Consider the following 17282-nt stretch of genomic DNA (forward strand, 5'->3'; position numbering starts at 1 on the left):
GCTTTTTTGGCTTACCAAGTCAAATTAAAAATCCTTCATGTTACCAGAACTGAAGACATGTCAAGCTCACACGACCAGTTTTAATTCTACATGCCAAACTTGGAGGAAAAACCCCGCCATAATCCAACCTGTAAACCACGTCCTCCTCACGTTTTGGGAGTACCAAGATGGGGGGCCAACTGGCTTCAACCAATCGACATGTGGATACGCTATCGAGTTTTTGTTTTTTTACATCAGTGCATTAGGGTTGCGTCAGGAAGGGCATCCGGCGTAAAAATTGTGCCAAACATATATGTGCGTTCATCTGAGATGACACGCTGTGGCGACCCTGAAAGGGACAAGCCGAAAGAAACTTACTATTAGTTAGCTATAGTATCTTCTTCCTCACATTTCTTAGCAGTCCGGATGCCCTGTGGCACCACGCTACCTCTCACAGGTCAGTTTTGGTACTACGCCAGAATTCCCGCAATTTTGTGTGATGCTACGTTGGTCATCTTGAGAACGCCACATGTTCTAAGATCAGTAATAACACGTATTTTTTTCGCCCCATTCTGATATTTAAAAAGAAAATCCAAAACAAAACTGTATGCATATACCTCGGAGCATCTGCACTAGTAGCACCGTCCGCATGAACGGAGATCTTTGCAAGTCCTACTCACACTTTCTGCTCCTTCCACAAGTCGACCAGCTCGGCTGTCAGGCCGGCGTCCAGGATGAGTCGACTCACGAGGGACACGTTACCTGTGATTGGAGACAGATGCCGTCAACATATCATGCGTGTCACGATTTTAATAACCCGGCTTGCAAACGAATTTGTGATGACCAAATGATAAGGAAAAAAAAGAGTTTAGGCCAGGGATGTCCGAACCGAACTTAAAGGGTAGGGTGTGTTTTTGGGCGCTTCAACTTGTAAAACATCGTTGACGCCATTGACAAATACGGGCGCCAGAGCCGACAACAGCCATTTTGAAAAGTGAGTGCATTGTCTAACGGTGCAAAACCAGGCCACACCTAGTTGAAAATAATGTGTTCCATTTGCATTTTAATGCAGCACGTTGCTGGTTAGAGCCCTGGTCTCACAGTTCCGAGGTCCGGGGTTCAAATCCCACCCCCGCCGTTCTCCCTGTTTCCCCCACGTGGCTTTTCTCCAGGAACTCCAGTTTCGTCCCACATGCATTAATTGGAGACCCTAAATTGCCCCTAGGTGTGATTGTGTCTATGTGCCTTGCACGAGTTGTGGGTGTACCCTGCCTCCGCACTCCTGCGAGTCCTTGTGAGGATACGTGGCTCAGAAAATGAATCAATGTTTTTTTTTTAAGATGCGAGAGGAAACCGGCGTGCCCAGAGAAAATCCACACAGGCACGGGGAAAACATGCAAACGCCACACACGGGAGGCCGGGATTTGAACCCGCTTTACAATTGCCCCGCCGTGCCATCCCTAGCTATTATTAATATCATTAAAAAAAAGGTATCTATATGTTATTGATGACAAACTAAAAAGTTCTTTTGAAAGATCGTATCTTGTCCACCCCCCCCCCCAAAAAGAGTTTTTCATTCCACTTTTTTCAAGAATTACATTTTTAACTTTAGATACTAGCTTGCCATCTCTTAGTAGTTTATCTTTTTTTTTTCATAACCTTATGATCTGGCCCCCTTTAATTTTACACTTCCATCCATCTTTTTTGACGCTTATCCTCACGAGGTTCGCGGGAAGTGCCGGAGCCTATCCCAGCTGTCAACGGGCAGGAGGCGGGGTACACCCTGAACTGGTCGCCGGCCAATCAGAGGGCACAAGTTGCACTCACGATCACACCTAGGGGCAATTTAGAGTGTCCAATTGATGTCGTATGTTTTTGGGATGTGGGAGAAAAGCGGAGAAAACCCACACGGGCACGGGGAGAACATGCAAACTCCACACAGGCAGGGCGGGGATCGAACCGCACCGGCAATTTTAAACTTTTCAAATTTTCTTGAAATTTTCAACTGTAAATGGCCTCCGGGCCGGACTTCGGACACCCCTGGTCAGACTCCGAACGGCAGCAGGCCGAGCGCGACCTTGGCTGAAAGCTACGCCGGCCGCTGAGATCCATTCGATGACATCCAATCAAAACGCGATGAGTCACCGCGCGGAATGACAAGACGGGGCTTCGAGGAAGCTCAGTCGACCGTGCCTGACGTCGCCCCCGCTCAGACCTGACTCATCAGACGAGGCGCTGCCCCCTTCAGACGCCGAGCGCAGGGGGTTGAAGAATCGCACAACTTCAAACACCAAAATAGACGGCGACGCATGCACAAACGGTCTCAACTCTATATACGACTGCACAAAGTGTACATTGATGAAGGCTGAAACACCATCAGTGCGAGTATTCATGATCAAAAAAAAAAAAAAAAAAAAAGAAAAAAAGCCAAACACTGAGAGAGATGCATGACTCACATGCATCTGGAGTGTTCCTATCAATGTACTGGTTGAAATCGAGGAGAAACTGGGTGTTGTTGAGCGACAACGTCAGCTCTTTGCAGTACTCCCTGAAGAAACAGCAACCGTCAGTTTCACTCTCGCCACCAACTTTTCTCCCGGCATGCTCAACGCGACGTTCAGAGTCGGGGGTTGGGAAACCGGGGGAGGGGGGTCCGGGCTCGAGCCCGCTCACCGTGGAGCGATGAAGGTGTGACCGTAGTTGTCAAAGTTCTCCAGCTGCAGAGTTTCCATCACTTTAGAAGACAAACGCAAATCTTAATTTACACCCAATGAACATTGTTTTGGTCACCAAATAAAATCTTTATGTACAATCCGATTTATGTTCGCGGATAGTGCGCACACACACCTTGATTCAGGACCCTCGCTAGGTTTCACAAATTGGCGGGGGTGCCGACTGATGTAAATGTTCCCCCCATTCAAGCAAAATCTTTTCGTGGGGGCTTAAAGGTCAAGTGTCATGAAATGGATGATTTTTAGGATGTTATTAATGGAGAAAAGCGGCAGCCGGTATGGATCCATCGTTTTTTTTTTTTTTGTCCACCACAAGACATGATTTTGACGTAATATGGCTTTTTGTAACTTTCGCCATGAAAATCCAATCTCACTCACTATATTTTTAGATGCTACTACTTTGTGTAAAAAAAAAAAAAAAATGACCAATGACTGTAATTTCTGGACTATAAGCCGCACCTGATTATAAGCCTCACCCAGTACATTTTGTACATACATAAGCATCTCACCATCGATTCATTTATGTCAAGTTTACGTACAGCAGCTCCGTTTACTTCTTGATAGGCCAGCGCGATTGCTTTTAACTTGAAACCTGTGTCATATTAATATCTTCTTACATCTTCTAAGGGTCTGTTTATGCTAATTTTATTCATGCACAAAGCGCGAAGTTACATTAAACTTGCGTCTTCCTCGACACATGTATTCCACCTATCTCACTCTTCGCTTTTCTGCTTGAGTGCCCCTGGCGGCCGATAGAAAAAAAAAATGCATAAATGAGCCGCATCATTTTATAAGCCGCTGGGTTGAAAGCGTGTGACAAAAGCAGCGGCTTATAGTCCGGAAATTACGGTATGTTGATTTCGACAAAAATACTACACCACCTATACAAGGCCGTTAAGGTTTGGAGAGGTAAAAAGGGTGATTATTGAAGGTCAAGTGTCATGAAATGGATGATTTTTAGAATGTTATTAATGAAAAAACAGCACCCGGTATTCACGAAACGTGATTTTGACGTATATGGATTTTTGTAACTCCCGCCATGAAAATCCTCTCGAGCGATTTGTTTACGACGAGAAGCAGGAAGTGACGGAGGCGGTAGCGGACTCGTTTCTTTCGATGTTTTACCTGCGGGAAGATAGCTCAGTGTTCCTTCGTGTTAGCCAAAATGCCGGCTCGTCGCATTGCTCGGGAGGATGGATTCGCTCTTTATACTTTTCCAAAAGACCCGGTTCGTCGTGAAAAACGGACTGCACGGGTGCAAAGGACGAGAGCTTCGTGGGTTCCAAATGACAGGTAGGTGTGTCTACAGCAACTAAAAAAAAAACAATAGTTGGGGGGGGGGGGCGTAATCCGTAAATCAGGGGTGCTAAATGTGTCGATGCGCGCATCGGGAGGCTTTCGTGCAGCAGCCGCTGAAGGACGGTCTCCGCAGGCCTTGTTGATCGCCACCTGCCTCGTCGACAAGGCCGAGCCGGCCTTGTGAATCGCCACTGGCCTTGTCGACAAGGTTGAGCCGGCCGGCTGGGCTTTCCCGGCCTTCTCGGCCCACGGTAGCTTGTTGCGGCCGGGTGGTGTTATTTTTATCAGTGCTGCGCGGAGGTGGATCGGGCAGGGTGATGGTTTGGACGTGATCCGCATATCATCTAAATATGGCTCGAAACAATAGGGTAATATTTCCCCGGACACGTCATTCGATTGTGAGATGTTTTCTTCATTGAAAAGAGCTTCCGTGTCCCACAGTAGGGGCCACAGCGTGTTTTCAATGGCAAATGTCCGGGGTGACATCACGGGCAGTAGATGCGGCCACTCGGATGTCGAATGACACTTTGGCAACTTCGTGCATGGATGGCGCGCTCTCCGCTCATATTCATTTTTTCGTACAAACATTGAAGCGAATGATGTTATATGTATTTTTCATTTCAATATCTATTTCAGAATGTTTATAGGGATGACACTTGACCTTTAAGACCAATTTTAACCGGATTAAGACAAATTTTGGGATGACCACAAACAACCAAAAAATTTCAGGGGGCTTCTGTTGGAACAACTTTTTGGTCCCTTCCAAAAATGTTCTTCCCACAATGTGCGTTATATATACATTCCAATAAAGACATGACAACGTGCACATCCACACACTTGGACATTTTTGAAATATTAGACAGATATGAGGTGCGAGGCAAAGAGTGGCGGCTCATAAGGAATGAAATACTTGCCTATTTGCCCTGTGACCCCCACGAGGAAGAAGAAAGAGAGAAGAAAAGTCAGAATATAGGAGGAAAATATTCAATAAATATTAAAGTACAATATCAGAGTATGCACCGAAGCAACACTGTCGTAAACAAAATTAAGAATCTCGAGCGTTCAAAATCTCGTAAATGACAAGACAGGCGTGGACGGCCGTCATTCACGCCGGCTCTCTCGGGCTTTTTTTTTTTACCGAGCGCTTTGCTGGGGTGAAGGCGCCGCCTGCAAAAGCCATCAACGAGCGCCGCGCTTTGAAAAGTGTCACGGAAACGTACTGCGGGATGGAACGACGGCCCTTTGCGTAAAAATCTGATTTATTGACTGGGTCTTTGCAGGCGCCGCTGCACTGTATACGGCACCCGCCGGTATAGGAACCGCATGACTTGGGGTTGGGGGGGGGGGGGGGGACCGTTCCCGATGTGTCAGAACCGGGAAAAATAGTTGTCTGTTTTTTTTTTTTGGTGCCAAAATTAAAGAGAATATATTATGAAACGCAGACTTTTTTTTATTTATTTTTAAATCAAGCAGTGTACATTTTGTAGCATCTCTCCTGACGGCTGGTCAATAGAGGGCGCAAGGGTGCCGCCCCACCACGGACGGTGGTTGCCACATAACGTTCCTTGAGGACAAAATTCTCATAAAAGCATTGACATTAAAAAGAAAATGCTTTGAAAATGTCAATTTTTTTCGTTCATCTCTGATGCCTGATTTTGTGACGTTAATCCGGTCTGGGCCGCACAACTCTACCTAGCGACTGTTCTTTAAGGTTTTCTCTGGGCAGTAGCTCCTATTTTATGGGATCGACAGGAACAAGGTGTGGGTGGTCCGACAGTACAGCCTGCCGAGCTGACTGACATTATATTAAAAAATAATAATAATAATCAACTTCCAGTGAAGTGAAGCTAGTCTTATTTTGCTCACTGTCTGTATTTAATATTTATTCACTTCAAGTCCTGCATCTCATCTTACATCTGCAATTTCGTAGGTAAGTTTCCTAACATTGGTTGGTAGCTTACTCTCGTGCTGACTTGGTGTAAAATCAGGGGTGACAAACCCATTTTCTTTGCCGCTTATCCTCACGACGGTCGCGGGGAGTGCTGGAGCCTACCCTGCCTGTCAATGGGCAGGAAGTAGGTTACACCCTGAACTGGTTGCCAGCCAATCGCAGGGCATATAGAGACAATCGCACCTTTAGAGTGTCCAATTAATGTTGCATGTTTTTGGGATGTGGGAGGAAACCGGAGTGCCCGGAGAAAACCCACACAGGCACGGGGAGAACATGCAAACTCCACACAGTCGGGGCAGGGATCGAACCCGGGTCCCTCAGAACTGTGAGGCTTTTTACCAGCTGGTCCACCGTGCCGCCACTGTGAAACCATTAAAATCCTAAACAGCCTCATCATGATTACACGTGAAATTTATGATTTATGATTATGTTTTGTTCTCAGAAATCAAAGGCAACGGGTTTTTCAACTATTATCCTCGTTTGGCAAGAAAAAAATGCCTGCAATATCTCAACGCTGAAACGTTGGTACAGATTTGAACAAAAATCATGGAAGTTGCTACACGTGATTTGCCTTTGCGGGCCACATAAAAACATGCGGCGGGCCAGATCTGGCCCCCGGGCCTTGAGTTTGACAACAGTATATAATAATAATATAATGATACAATACAATAATAATACACACACGTGAAATTGATCACGATGGGGTAGAAAAGGAAGTGACAATGGCGTTATTGTCTTTACAGGCCATTTTTTTTTTTTTTAATTCTCTGAGTACGCTTTTGGTTGTCATAGTAATAAAAGCAGCCTTCCTATTGGCCCAGCAGTACACGTGCCACATCCACAGAGCGTAGAGAACGAAGCGTGCGAAAATTCCGGATGCTTGAGGCGTTTTGCCAACCACGGAGGTGTTATTAAAGCAAACTGTGGGGAATCAAATCCGCAATATGTCTCCTTTAAGATGGCTGCACACCAAAAATGTTAAGACCCCACCTGACTGAGCGCCACGGTGGGTTTCGGGATTTTTTGGGGGGAATTTTATTGACCCCGTAAACGTCGATAGGCTCTTAACGGCGGCGAGGGGGCAGCGACACAAAGGCCAGAAGCACTCAGTCAAAAATCGCATCGACCGTTCGTCGGACGGCTCTGTGGAGACGCATCAAAGGGCTGAAAACGCGCCAGAGACAGATGTTTTCTTTTTTACGCTGAACTCGCCATTTTTTTTTTCCACTCTTTCTAATAACGCCCTGCAAGGCATCCTTAAACTTTCCAGTAATCGTCAACAGATCGCTAAATGTAATAATCACGCCAACGTGTGGAGGATAAAAAAAAAAAAAAGCATGCAAGCGGCAGAAGGGAACATCACGTTAGGGGGAGGGGGGTGGAAAAAAAGAGATAAAAGCGAGTACTTGCCCCAAGACGATGCTGTAAATGTCCAGCAGAGCAGATGACACACACAGAAGTCAGGAGAAAAGTGTTCAAAAACAATCCATAACCCGAACAAAGGAGGAGGAGGCTTTTTTTTTTTGTCTATGTACGTACTAAAAATGGTCATTAAAAGTCAGATTATGACACACATTGATCTTTTTTTAGGTTTTTTTTATGTACTATTAATATATAAAAATAATACAATTTATATTATAATAATATATTAACATCATCATTATATATTAAATAATTACTGCAAAACTTTTTTTTTTTGTAGAAAATCAAGTTTTAAAAAACTCCACAAACTAAATAAAGCAATTTTCATATGCCTATTAATACTTGTGGGTTTTTTTTCCACTTTCTTGTGTAGTTGTTAAAATCTTCATAAATAAGATTCAATATGTATCCCCGTCTCCTCAAAAGGTGCTATAGTGTATACACATTTTAAATTCATCATTATAGTTATTTGTATTATTTTAACATCACATTTTTGGTAACCTTTTCAAAAATTACTTATTGTGTAGTTTATCTTTTCTATGACTGTTCAGCTTAGGGGTATATTGTCAATGAATCCATCCATCCATCCATTTTCTGAGCCGCTTATCCTCACAAGTGTCGGAGCTTATCCCAGCTGTCAACGGGCAGGAGGGGGGGGTACGCCCTGAACTGGTCGCCAGCCAATCATAGGCCACACAGAGAAAAAAAGTCGTAATCGCAACCACACCTACGGGCAATTTAGAGTGTCCAATTAACGTTGCATATTTTTGGGATGTGGGAGGAAAGCCACGCATTCACGGGGAGATCGTGCAAACTCCACACAGGCGGGTCCCGGGATCACACCCGGGTCCTCGGAACTGTGAGGCCAACGCTTTCCAGCTGATCCAACGTGCCGCCTTTTTAATGAATCCGACTTCTGAATTTCCAATAAAATCATAAAACAAAAACGTTTTCAAACAAAGTTGCATTTTATCAAGCGAAAAGAAAATGTTTTTCAAGGATAAAGTCTGTCGAGATCAAGTTCCTATTTTTCCAAGACAATGTTGGAAAAACATATTTAAGTTTAATAAGGTCAATCATATTTTAGTAGTAATGATTGTCAAAAATACAACTTTATTCTCGTACTTTGACTTTGCAAACAATCCCTTTATTCATGCACAAATGGGACAATATTCTCAGAAAAATGGGCCATTTACTCTTTAATAGATAAAGTACAAATTTTGTCTTTTAAAAAATTCACGCAAGGATTTAGGGAGGAATAAAATGGTTTCGTACATATTTTTTTTTACGCAAAAATCATTTATGCCCCCCAAAAGGTTTATACTCAAATATCATGACAATTTATGAAAAATGGAAAGCGTTGACCTCACGGTTCCGAGGCCCCCGGGTTCAATCCCGGACCCGCCTGTGTGGAGTTTGCATGTTCTCCGTGTGCCTGCGTGGGTTTTCTGTGGGTACTCCGGTTTCCTTCCACTTCCCAAAAACACGCAACATTAATTGCACACTAAATTGCCCGTAGGTGTGATTGTGAGTGTGGCTGTTTGTCTCCATGTGCCGTGCGATTGGATGGCGACCAGTTCAGGGTGTACCCCACCCGCCTCCTGCCCGTTGACAGCTGGGATAGGCTCCGGCACTCCCGTGACCCTTGTGAGGATAAGCGGCTAAGAAAATGGATGGATGGAAGATGATGTCAAATGACTACTTTTGTCTAAATGAATGATCAATGACCAATTGCAAATGAATTTGCGGATTCCCTAGATACTGCCGGTGGGCCCTCTGGGTTCCGGAAAGCCCAAATTGAGAACCACCGGCGTAAATATTCGCCACGTCAGCGTTTCAGCCCACTTCGGCGGGATATTTTGCATCTAAACCGGCGACGCCAGACGGCAAAGTTGCTCGCAGGCACGCAAACGCGAGCGAAGCCAAAAGCCGAAAAGCAGGTCAGAACAAAAGGGAAGAGGGTGAGGGAAAGTTTAGGGAGGATCAAAAGAACCGCGGCACTTGGGTCGGGTCACCCGATTCGTGCGGCTTGCAGTACAAAAGAAAAAGCGCGGCGGGGACGGGGCGCGCCAGGAGCGGCCCCCGCTTCCAGCTGGGAAGCGGCGGCGGGCGACCCGATGAGAATTTGTCGGGCGTGGGGGGGTTGCTGGTGAGGGGCCAATCCAAGGAAACCAAAGCGCGCCTTCAGCGATGATGGACGGCGTTGCACTCACACATCGCTTGCTTGATGTCATCGCCCAGTTTGGCTTGGATGAAGTGCTCGCTGTATTTCGGCAGAACCAGAGCCAGGCTGCGCACAAAACAAACACCACAACGTGTCACTTTTGCTCAAGTGGACGCGTCTCCATATCCACGACGGCGACGGTGATGCTCTATCTATCTATCTATCTATCTATCTATCTATCTATCTATCTATCTATCTATCTATCTATCTATCTATCTATCTATCTATCTATCTATCTATCTGTCCGTCTCTGTCCATCGTATGTCTATCTATCTTTCTATCTATCTGTCTGTTTGTCTGTCTTTCGCCATTCTATCTATCTATCTATCTATCTATCTATCTATCTATCTATCTATCTATCTATCTATCTATCTATCTGTCCGTCTCTGTCCATCGTATGTCTATCTATCTTTCTATCTATCTGTCTGTCTGTCTTTCCGCCATTCTATCTATCTATCTATCTATCTATCTATCTATCTATCTATCTATCTATCTATCTATCTATCTATCTATCTATCTATCTATCTATCTATCTATCTATCTATCTATCTGTCTGTCTGTCCGTCCATCCTTCCATCCTTCTATCTATCTATCTATCTATCTATCTATCTATATATCTATCTATCTATCTATCTATCTATCTATCTATCTATCTATCTATCTATCTATCTATCTATCTATCTATCTATCTATCTATCTATCTATCTATCTGTCTATCTATCTATCTATCTGTCTGTCTGTCTGTCTATCTATCTATCTATCTATCTAATCTGTGAGGCGCAAGGATAGAGTAGCAGAGAAGTCTTTGCCATGTTGAACGTTGGGCCTCGCTTTACAGGGACGACTCTTACAACAGTCCAGATGGCAGATTCTGCCCGTCCAAACTGTGTGGGGAGCTCACAAACAAACGCTATTCTCATGTTCGGACTTTTTTTTTACACCGATACCCTGCAAAATCTCCAAATAACAGATTTCAGCTTTCTCTTTTTGTATTCAGGCCAAAGCAACGACTTTGGTGGCATCTCGTTGCATCTTGGTGACTAGCCAACAAATTCAAGTGGGTTGTGTTCTTCAATTCCACAAAAGTTGTTGTTTTCCCCCCTCTTGTGAAATTTAAACGTACTTACAAACCCTTTCGGGGCGCTTCAATTCATCGCGGACATTCGTATTTTGCGACACGGGTCCCTCGCAAACATTGTACTTCCTCCTATTTCTTCCAAAAGTAATACGCTTAGGCTTTCTTTTAACAGCAAGACAAAAAAAGAAAAGCAAAGCTGAGCATTCTGCGCTTGAGCCTTTATAGAGCTTTGAAGATGTGGTTCATAAACCGAATTATCCATGAACTGCGACGTTTGTGACAGGTGGTTCCACTGTATTGTTCTTGAGTCAAGTCATCTTGACAGAAAGAAAAGATTCACCGGATACTTAATTATTTAGTTATCCATACAGTACAGCCTTGGTTCTCGAACAAATCAGTTTTCAAATGAAAAAGAAAAAATTCTTAAATTATTTTATTATATAAAGTATTTACACTATACATGCATTCCTACTATGAAGTTTATTCTGAGGAAAAGCTTAAAAATGCTTTAAAAAGCCTCTAATTTAATAGTTTTGGAATGCATTATTTCTTTTCCCATTCATTGTAATGGGAAATGTCGACTCGGTTTTCAAACAAATCACTTCTCAAACAAATCAGTTTTCAAATGAAAAAGAAAAAATTCTTAAATTATTTTATTATATAAAGTATTTAAACTATACATGCATTCCTACTATGAAGTTTATTATCAGGAAAAGCTTAAAAAAATGCTTTAAAAAGCCTCTAATTTAATGGTTTTGGAACGCATTATTTCCTTTCCCATTCATTGTAATGGGAAATGTCGACTCGGTTTTCAAACAAATCATTTCTCGAACAAATCGGGTTTCAAATGAAAAAAAAAATTCTTGAATTATTTTATTGTATAAAGTATTTAAACTATACATATATTGCTACTATGACGTTTATTATTAGGAAAAACTTAAAATAACGCTTTAAAAACCTAATGTAATCATCTTTGGAACGCATTACTTCTTTTTCCATTCATTGTAATAGGAAATGTCGACTCAGTTTTCGAACAAATCACTTCTCGAACAAATCAGTTTTCAAATGAAAAAAAATTAATAAATTATTTTATTATATAAAGTATTTAAACTATACATGTATTGCTACTATGAAGTTTATTCTTAGGAAAAGCTACAAACAATGCTTTAAAAACCTCTAATTTAATCGTCTTTGGAACGCATTATTTCTTTTTCCATTCATTGTAATGGGAAATGTCGATTCGGTTTTCGAACAAATCACTTCTCGAACAAATCGGTTTTCAAATGAAAAAAAAAATTCTTAAATTATTTTATTATATAAATTATTTAAACTATACATGTATTGCTACTATGAAGTTTATTCTGAGGAAAAGCTAAAAAAATGCTTTAAAAAGCCTCTAATTTAATAGTTTTGGAACGCATTATTTCTTTTCCCATTCATTGTAATGGGAAATGTCGACTCGGTTTTCAAACAAATCATTTCTCCAACAAATCGGGTTTCAAATGAAAAAAAAAATTCTTGAATTATTTTATTGTATAAAGTATTTAAACTATACATGTATTGCTACTATGACGTTTATTATTAGGAAAAGCTTAAAATAACGCTTTAAAAACCTAATGTAATCATCTTTGGAACGCATTACTTCTTTTTCCATTCATTGTAATGGAAATGTCGACTCAGTTTTCAAACAAATCACTTCTCGAACAAATCGGTTTTCAAATGAAAAAAAAAAATTCTTAAATTATTTTATTATATAAAGTATTTAAACTATACATGTATTGCTACTATGAAGTTTATTCTTAGGAAAAGCTAAAAACAATGCTTTAAAAACCTCTAATTTAATCGCCTTTGGAACGCATTATTTCTTTTTCCATTCATTGTAATGGGAAATGTCGACTCAGTTTTCGAACAAATCACTTCTCGAACAAATCGGTTTTCAAATGAAAAAAAAATTCTTAAATTATTTTATTATATAAAGTATTTAAACTATACATGTATTGCAACTATGAAGTTTATTCTTAGGAAAAGCTAAAAACAATGCTTTAAAAACCTCTAATTTAATCGCCTTTGGAACGCATTATTTCTTTTTCCATTCATTGTAATGGGAAATGTCGACTCAGTTTTCGAACAAATCACTTCTCGAACCGCCTTCTTGAACTGAGGCTGTACTGTACAGCGCGTGAAGCTCTTCGAGAGAGCTGAGATGTCTCACCTGTAATCTGTTCCATTGACCGGCGCCCACGTGTATGTTCTTACTCCTCGATCAATGTATCTCTGCAAGATAATACCAAACCCAAATTTAGCTGCACCACGACCGAAAACCACGTCATTCAAAACGGAGGACCTGACCTCGTCCTGAGTTTTCACCAGGGTCTGAATGGTGCGCTCGCCCGTCTCGCCATCGATCATCGTTCTCCTGATCTGCAAGGCGACGGGTGCGATACTTCAGTTCACTGAGAATCGGCTCGTTTTTAAAGACAACACTGCCGGCAGTACCTCGACTTTAATGTCATTCTCCAGCTCGGCATCCAGGAAGTCGAGGGTGACCGGCTCCTGGAATTTAGGATTCTACAAAGGATTAAAAAAAAAAAAAAAAGACCCAGTGATAAGTTAAGTGGTGGCATTTTTATTGCTTCGTGCTTTTAACTGAATAATATATAACTCAACAGCTAACTTTTAAGTGGTTTGGTCCTATTCATTTTGATGTTTTTGTGAACAAATATTCAATTCCGGACTGGACAGTGCCGATCGGATAAAAGGACATTATTAAACAGTACACTTGCATCACGCGGGAAAGTAGCGCGTAAAATATTCAACGACACACTGAAATTGCACGAGTTCCTTACGTTTGGTGGGAAGTGGGAAAAAAAATGAAAAAAAAACGCGACGAAAGAGGATGCGAGAGCATGAAAATGAGAGAAAAAGAAGGAAAAGGATCAATGATCAAGGGCGAGCAATGATACATGAGAGAGAATAAGACATCAAACATATTGAAGGAAGGCAAGAACCAAGTCAAATGGTGCATGGAAGGAATTCAAAGAAAGAAGAGAGGACATTTTTTTTTTTTAAGTAAAAACTCAATGTTATTTTTCTAAAAAAAAAAAAAAAACCACCACACATCAGGCGTAATATCAACTACGAAGCGCACGGCTAATGTTAACTATGAAATTCTACAAAATGCAGTAAAACATGTTCAGCGCAAACTGAGCTAGCGAGCGGAACGACTACCCCTACGTGCACAACCTTGTACGATCTCACCTCGTGAAAAGTGACTGCATACTTATTATTAAGTCTGAGCTTCCGGTTATGGATCCTTTTCTGGGAAAAATCGTGAAAAACAAATTGTTTCGTGAAATGAGATTCTAATCTTAGATGTTGTGTTGGTTGTGGGGGGGGGGGGGGGGTCATCAAAATACGGTGCCAGAGTGGCATAAAAACATATAATAACTTAACATAAGATTTCTATGAGTCTATCAAAAAAAAAAAAAATCTGAAAACTTGGCTGGCTAAAGCTAAACTAAACTGTACAGTGTTGCTAGTTTTAGCCTGCAAAAGAAATGACATTCAACTGAAGTTAATTTTAACTACAATGTTGTTACTTTTAGCCGACGACATGTAAATTTAAGGTTAACTTCAGCAATGGGCAGAAGATTCAGCTAATGCTACCGCTAACATAAAAAATAGACTACCATGTTGCTATTTTTAGTTTACAAAATGTATAAGGTTGAAGTTAGCTTTACTTAAATATTTGATCCCCAGCTAAAGTGAATCTTAACTCTACAGTGTTCGTATTTATAGTTATAAGTTATAAAATAAAAAGGCGAAGTTAAGGTTAGCTATTGCTCATTGTGGCATATTCCATTGAAGCTGACCTTAACCATATGCATGTTATGATTAGCTTTAGCAAACAAGTCATAAACTCCATTTAAAAAATAACCTAAAACACACAATGTTACTACTTTTTCCTTCCAAAATATAAACACAAGGTTAAGGTTAATTGTAGTGAAACGTTGAATAGTCAACTAACATGAAGTTTAACTGCGTTTATTTTTAGTCTCCAAAATGTAAACGCAGGGCTAAGCTAACCTCAACGGTACAATGTTGTAAAACATACAGTAAATGCCATGCGGTAGTTAGCGCTAGGAGAAAGTCAGATATGCAGCTAAAGCCAAGCCGAACGGCAGAACGTTCGCTCTTTCCGTGGTCATCCTGTGACGTTTACCTTCGGCTGGAGATTGGGGTGCAACAGGACGTAGCCGTTGGGGTCGATGGCAAAGTAGTAGCCATTGGGACCGATCTGGTGTGGAAAACAGCGTAGTGTGGAAAGCGAGCAAGTTCAAGTTAAACGAAGCCATCTCGAATTCAAACAACGCGCTCCGACGCACCGTGAAACGCGGCGTGAGCTTCTTGATGTCATTCAGAGACACGTCGATGCCCATCACGCCGAGAATGAGCTGGTTTTGGTGCTGGAAGTCAGAAATGAGGGGAAAGGCATCAGTCGGCCTCTGCCGGCGACTCACTTGCACCGGCGATCGCGCGTCAACTTCCCCGCACCTCGCCGTTCCTGTCGTCTTTGGTTTTGGTCTTATTGAAGACGGGAAGGGTCCCGGTAATGACCAGACCCAGTTCCTTGAATGAGGTACAAGCACAACAAATGCTCCATTAACACAAGGTTACTTTTGAACTTCTTTTGTTTTTCTTGGGTTTCTGGAGTGCCTGTGGCGGTAGTATAAATAACAGCACCCACACACCAAGAATTCTTACCCTTGATGCGGACGCTAGGCCGGGTGAACAAAGGTCAAAGGTTTACCTTTTGGTGTTGCAAAGCTCATTAGATCTGAGCTCGATTTCTGTTCCTTAATTTCCAACCTATAAGCCGCGACTTTTTTCCACACGCTTTCAACCCTGCGGCTTATGCGGTGATTAGGCTAATTTGTGCATTTTTTCTAAAAAAAAAAAAAAAAAAAAAGTAAGACAAAGTAAGAGTGAGAGCGGTGGAATATATGTGCCGAGGAAGTGACTTTTACTGGTATGTATTTTTTTAACCAGCCCTGCTATAGTGCTGCGCTAGCATTAGCGCCGTTCTAGCATGTTGCTGCTGTGGTACTCCCATGTCTCAGTGATTTTTACCGGTATGTTTTTTTTTTAACTGGCCCTGTTAGCGCTGCGCTAGCGTTAGCACCGCACTAGCATTAGCGCCGCACTCGCGTATTGCTGCTGTGTTACTGACACGTCTCAGTGATTTAGGTATGTTTTTTTTTTTTTAAACCAGCTCTGTTAGTGCTGTGCTACTGTGTTCCTACTGTGTACGCATGCACGTATATTAATGCGCATATATTTTGTAAAGTTCCGGCCAGTCTGAAACATCCCCACCATGCTTCAACTTGTCGCCGAGTGCTCATGTTCGAACGAACGTACAAAAATGTGTATATCTTTTTATCAACTTTTGTTTTTATGTTAGCTCCCTCTACGTAGAAGTAGGGGAACTATGAGACCGGGGGATTTCCCAGTAAGCGTCTGCTACGTGCCCAGAGTTCCCCTGTTAGTAACTCATGCGCATTCATCACAAGGAGACTTTTCAGCACGGGGGAACGCTCGGACCGTCACACCGGTTCACATTTTGTAAGGTTATACTCATGACCACCATTTTCACCCGCCCTAATTTCACTCACGCTAGTAAATTTGAAAGTAAAAAAAAAAAAAAAAATTAATGTAGTAACCACAGGTTAAATTTGACCAGCAGAGACTCAAGCACACAATAAAAATATCACACCAGTGCGTCGAGGTACACGTTTGTCCACTGCACTTGCTTGGCTTGCTTGTCCGCCAGAACCATGGGTCGGCCCAAAACGTCCAGATATTCCTAAATTGGACAAAAAAAACAAAACAAAAAAAAGTAATGGCATGGGAAGTGTTGATAAATGCATCACCACAAACAAACAAACAAACAAACAAACACCTGAGTGTTGATTCTTATGGCTCCAATGGAAGGAATCTCATAGAAGTAACCTAGAAGAAATGCAGAGAATAACCACAAGATGGATGATATATATAAATATGTTTTTTTTTTTTTTGCAATACATTTTTGCACACAAATGGTGCTCCACCTTTGTTGGTGCAGGCCATCCACTGAATGGGTCCTTTGTCGTAGTTGTGCTGTCCCACGGAGAAGGTGAAAATGCGGACCTGCGACGTTGATCAAATGTTGCGAGTTTACAGATGAACAAAAATTATTTCATCTACTTGATTGAGTGCTGTTGCACGGTGACATCGTAGGGAATTAATGGTTCGAGATTGGAGGCATAAAACACAACTTTGGATTGGTTAAGTTATTACGGGCTTCATGAACGCTAATCAGTATAAATCATTGACGTTCATCAGACATTATATGAAAATACTCAATAGTATACAAATATTAACAACACTTGTGTAAAAATGAATTAAAACCGCTTAGACAAATTGTAAGTAATTTTATTAATTAAAAAAGACATTTGGAAATTGTGAAAATTATTAAATTATGAACTCTTACAAAAATTGTATTTTTTTTTCATAAAAAAGACATTTGAAAATTATGAAAATTAATTTTGCGATACGATA

The 17282-nt window shown here is 41.6% G+C and overlaps 1 protein-coding gene across 2 annotated transcripts in view; it reads right to left on the reverse strand.

The window, feature by feature from the left end:
* LOC133502180 (voltage-dependent calcium channel subunit alpha-2/delta-1) overlaps positions 1-17282 on the reverse strand; it is a 113481-nt gene that overhangs the window by 25209 nt on the left and 70990 nt on the right. For both annotated transcript variants that reach the window (XM_061822671.1, XM_061822672.1), the window contains 13 exons: positions 16793-16871; positions 16645-16694; positions 16459-16548; positions 15240-15314; positions 15071-15151; positions 14908-14982; positions 13182-13253; positions 13035-13106; positions 12898-12959; positions 9597-9673; positions 2653-2713; positions 2436-2527; positions 660-741 (listed from right to left, as the gene is read on the reverse strand). In XM_061822671.1, coding sequence (XP_061678655.1) covers positions 660-741; positions 2436-2527; positions 2653-2713; positions 9597-9673; positions 12898-12959; positions 13035-13106; positions 13182-13253; positions 14908-14982; positions 15071-15151; positions 15240-15314; positions 16459-16548; positions 16645-16694; positions 16793-16871 — 968 coding nt within the window. The remainder of the gene's footprint in view (positions 1-659; positions 742-2435; positions 2528-2652; positions 2714-9596; positions 9674-12897; positions 12960-13034; positions 13107-13181; positions 13254-14907; positions 14983-15070; positions 15152-15239; positions 15315-16458; positions 16549-16644; positions 16695-16792; positions 16872-17282) is intronic.

Source organism: Syngnathoides biaculeatus, chromosome 6, assembly GCF_019802595.1.
Source record: "Syngnathoides biaculeatus isolate LvHL_M chromosome 6, ASM1980259v1, whole genome shotgun sequence".
Classification (NCBI taxonomy): domain Eukaryota; kingdom Metazoa; phylum Chordata; class Actinopteri; order Syngnathiformes; family Syngnathidae; genus Syngnathoides; species Syngnathoides biaculeatus.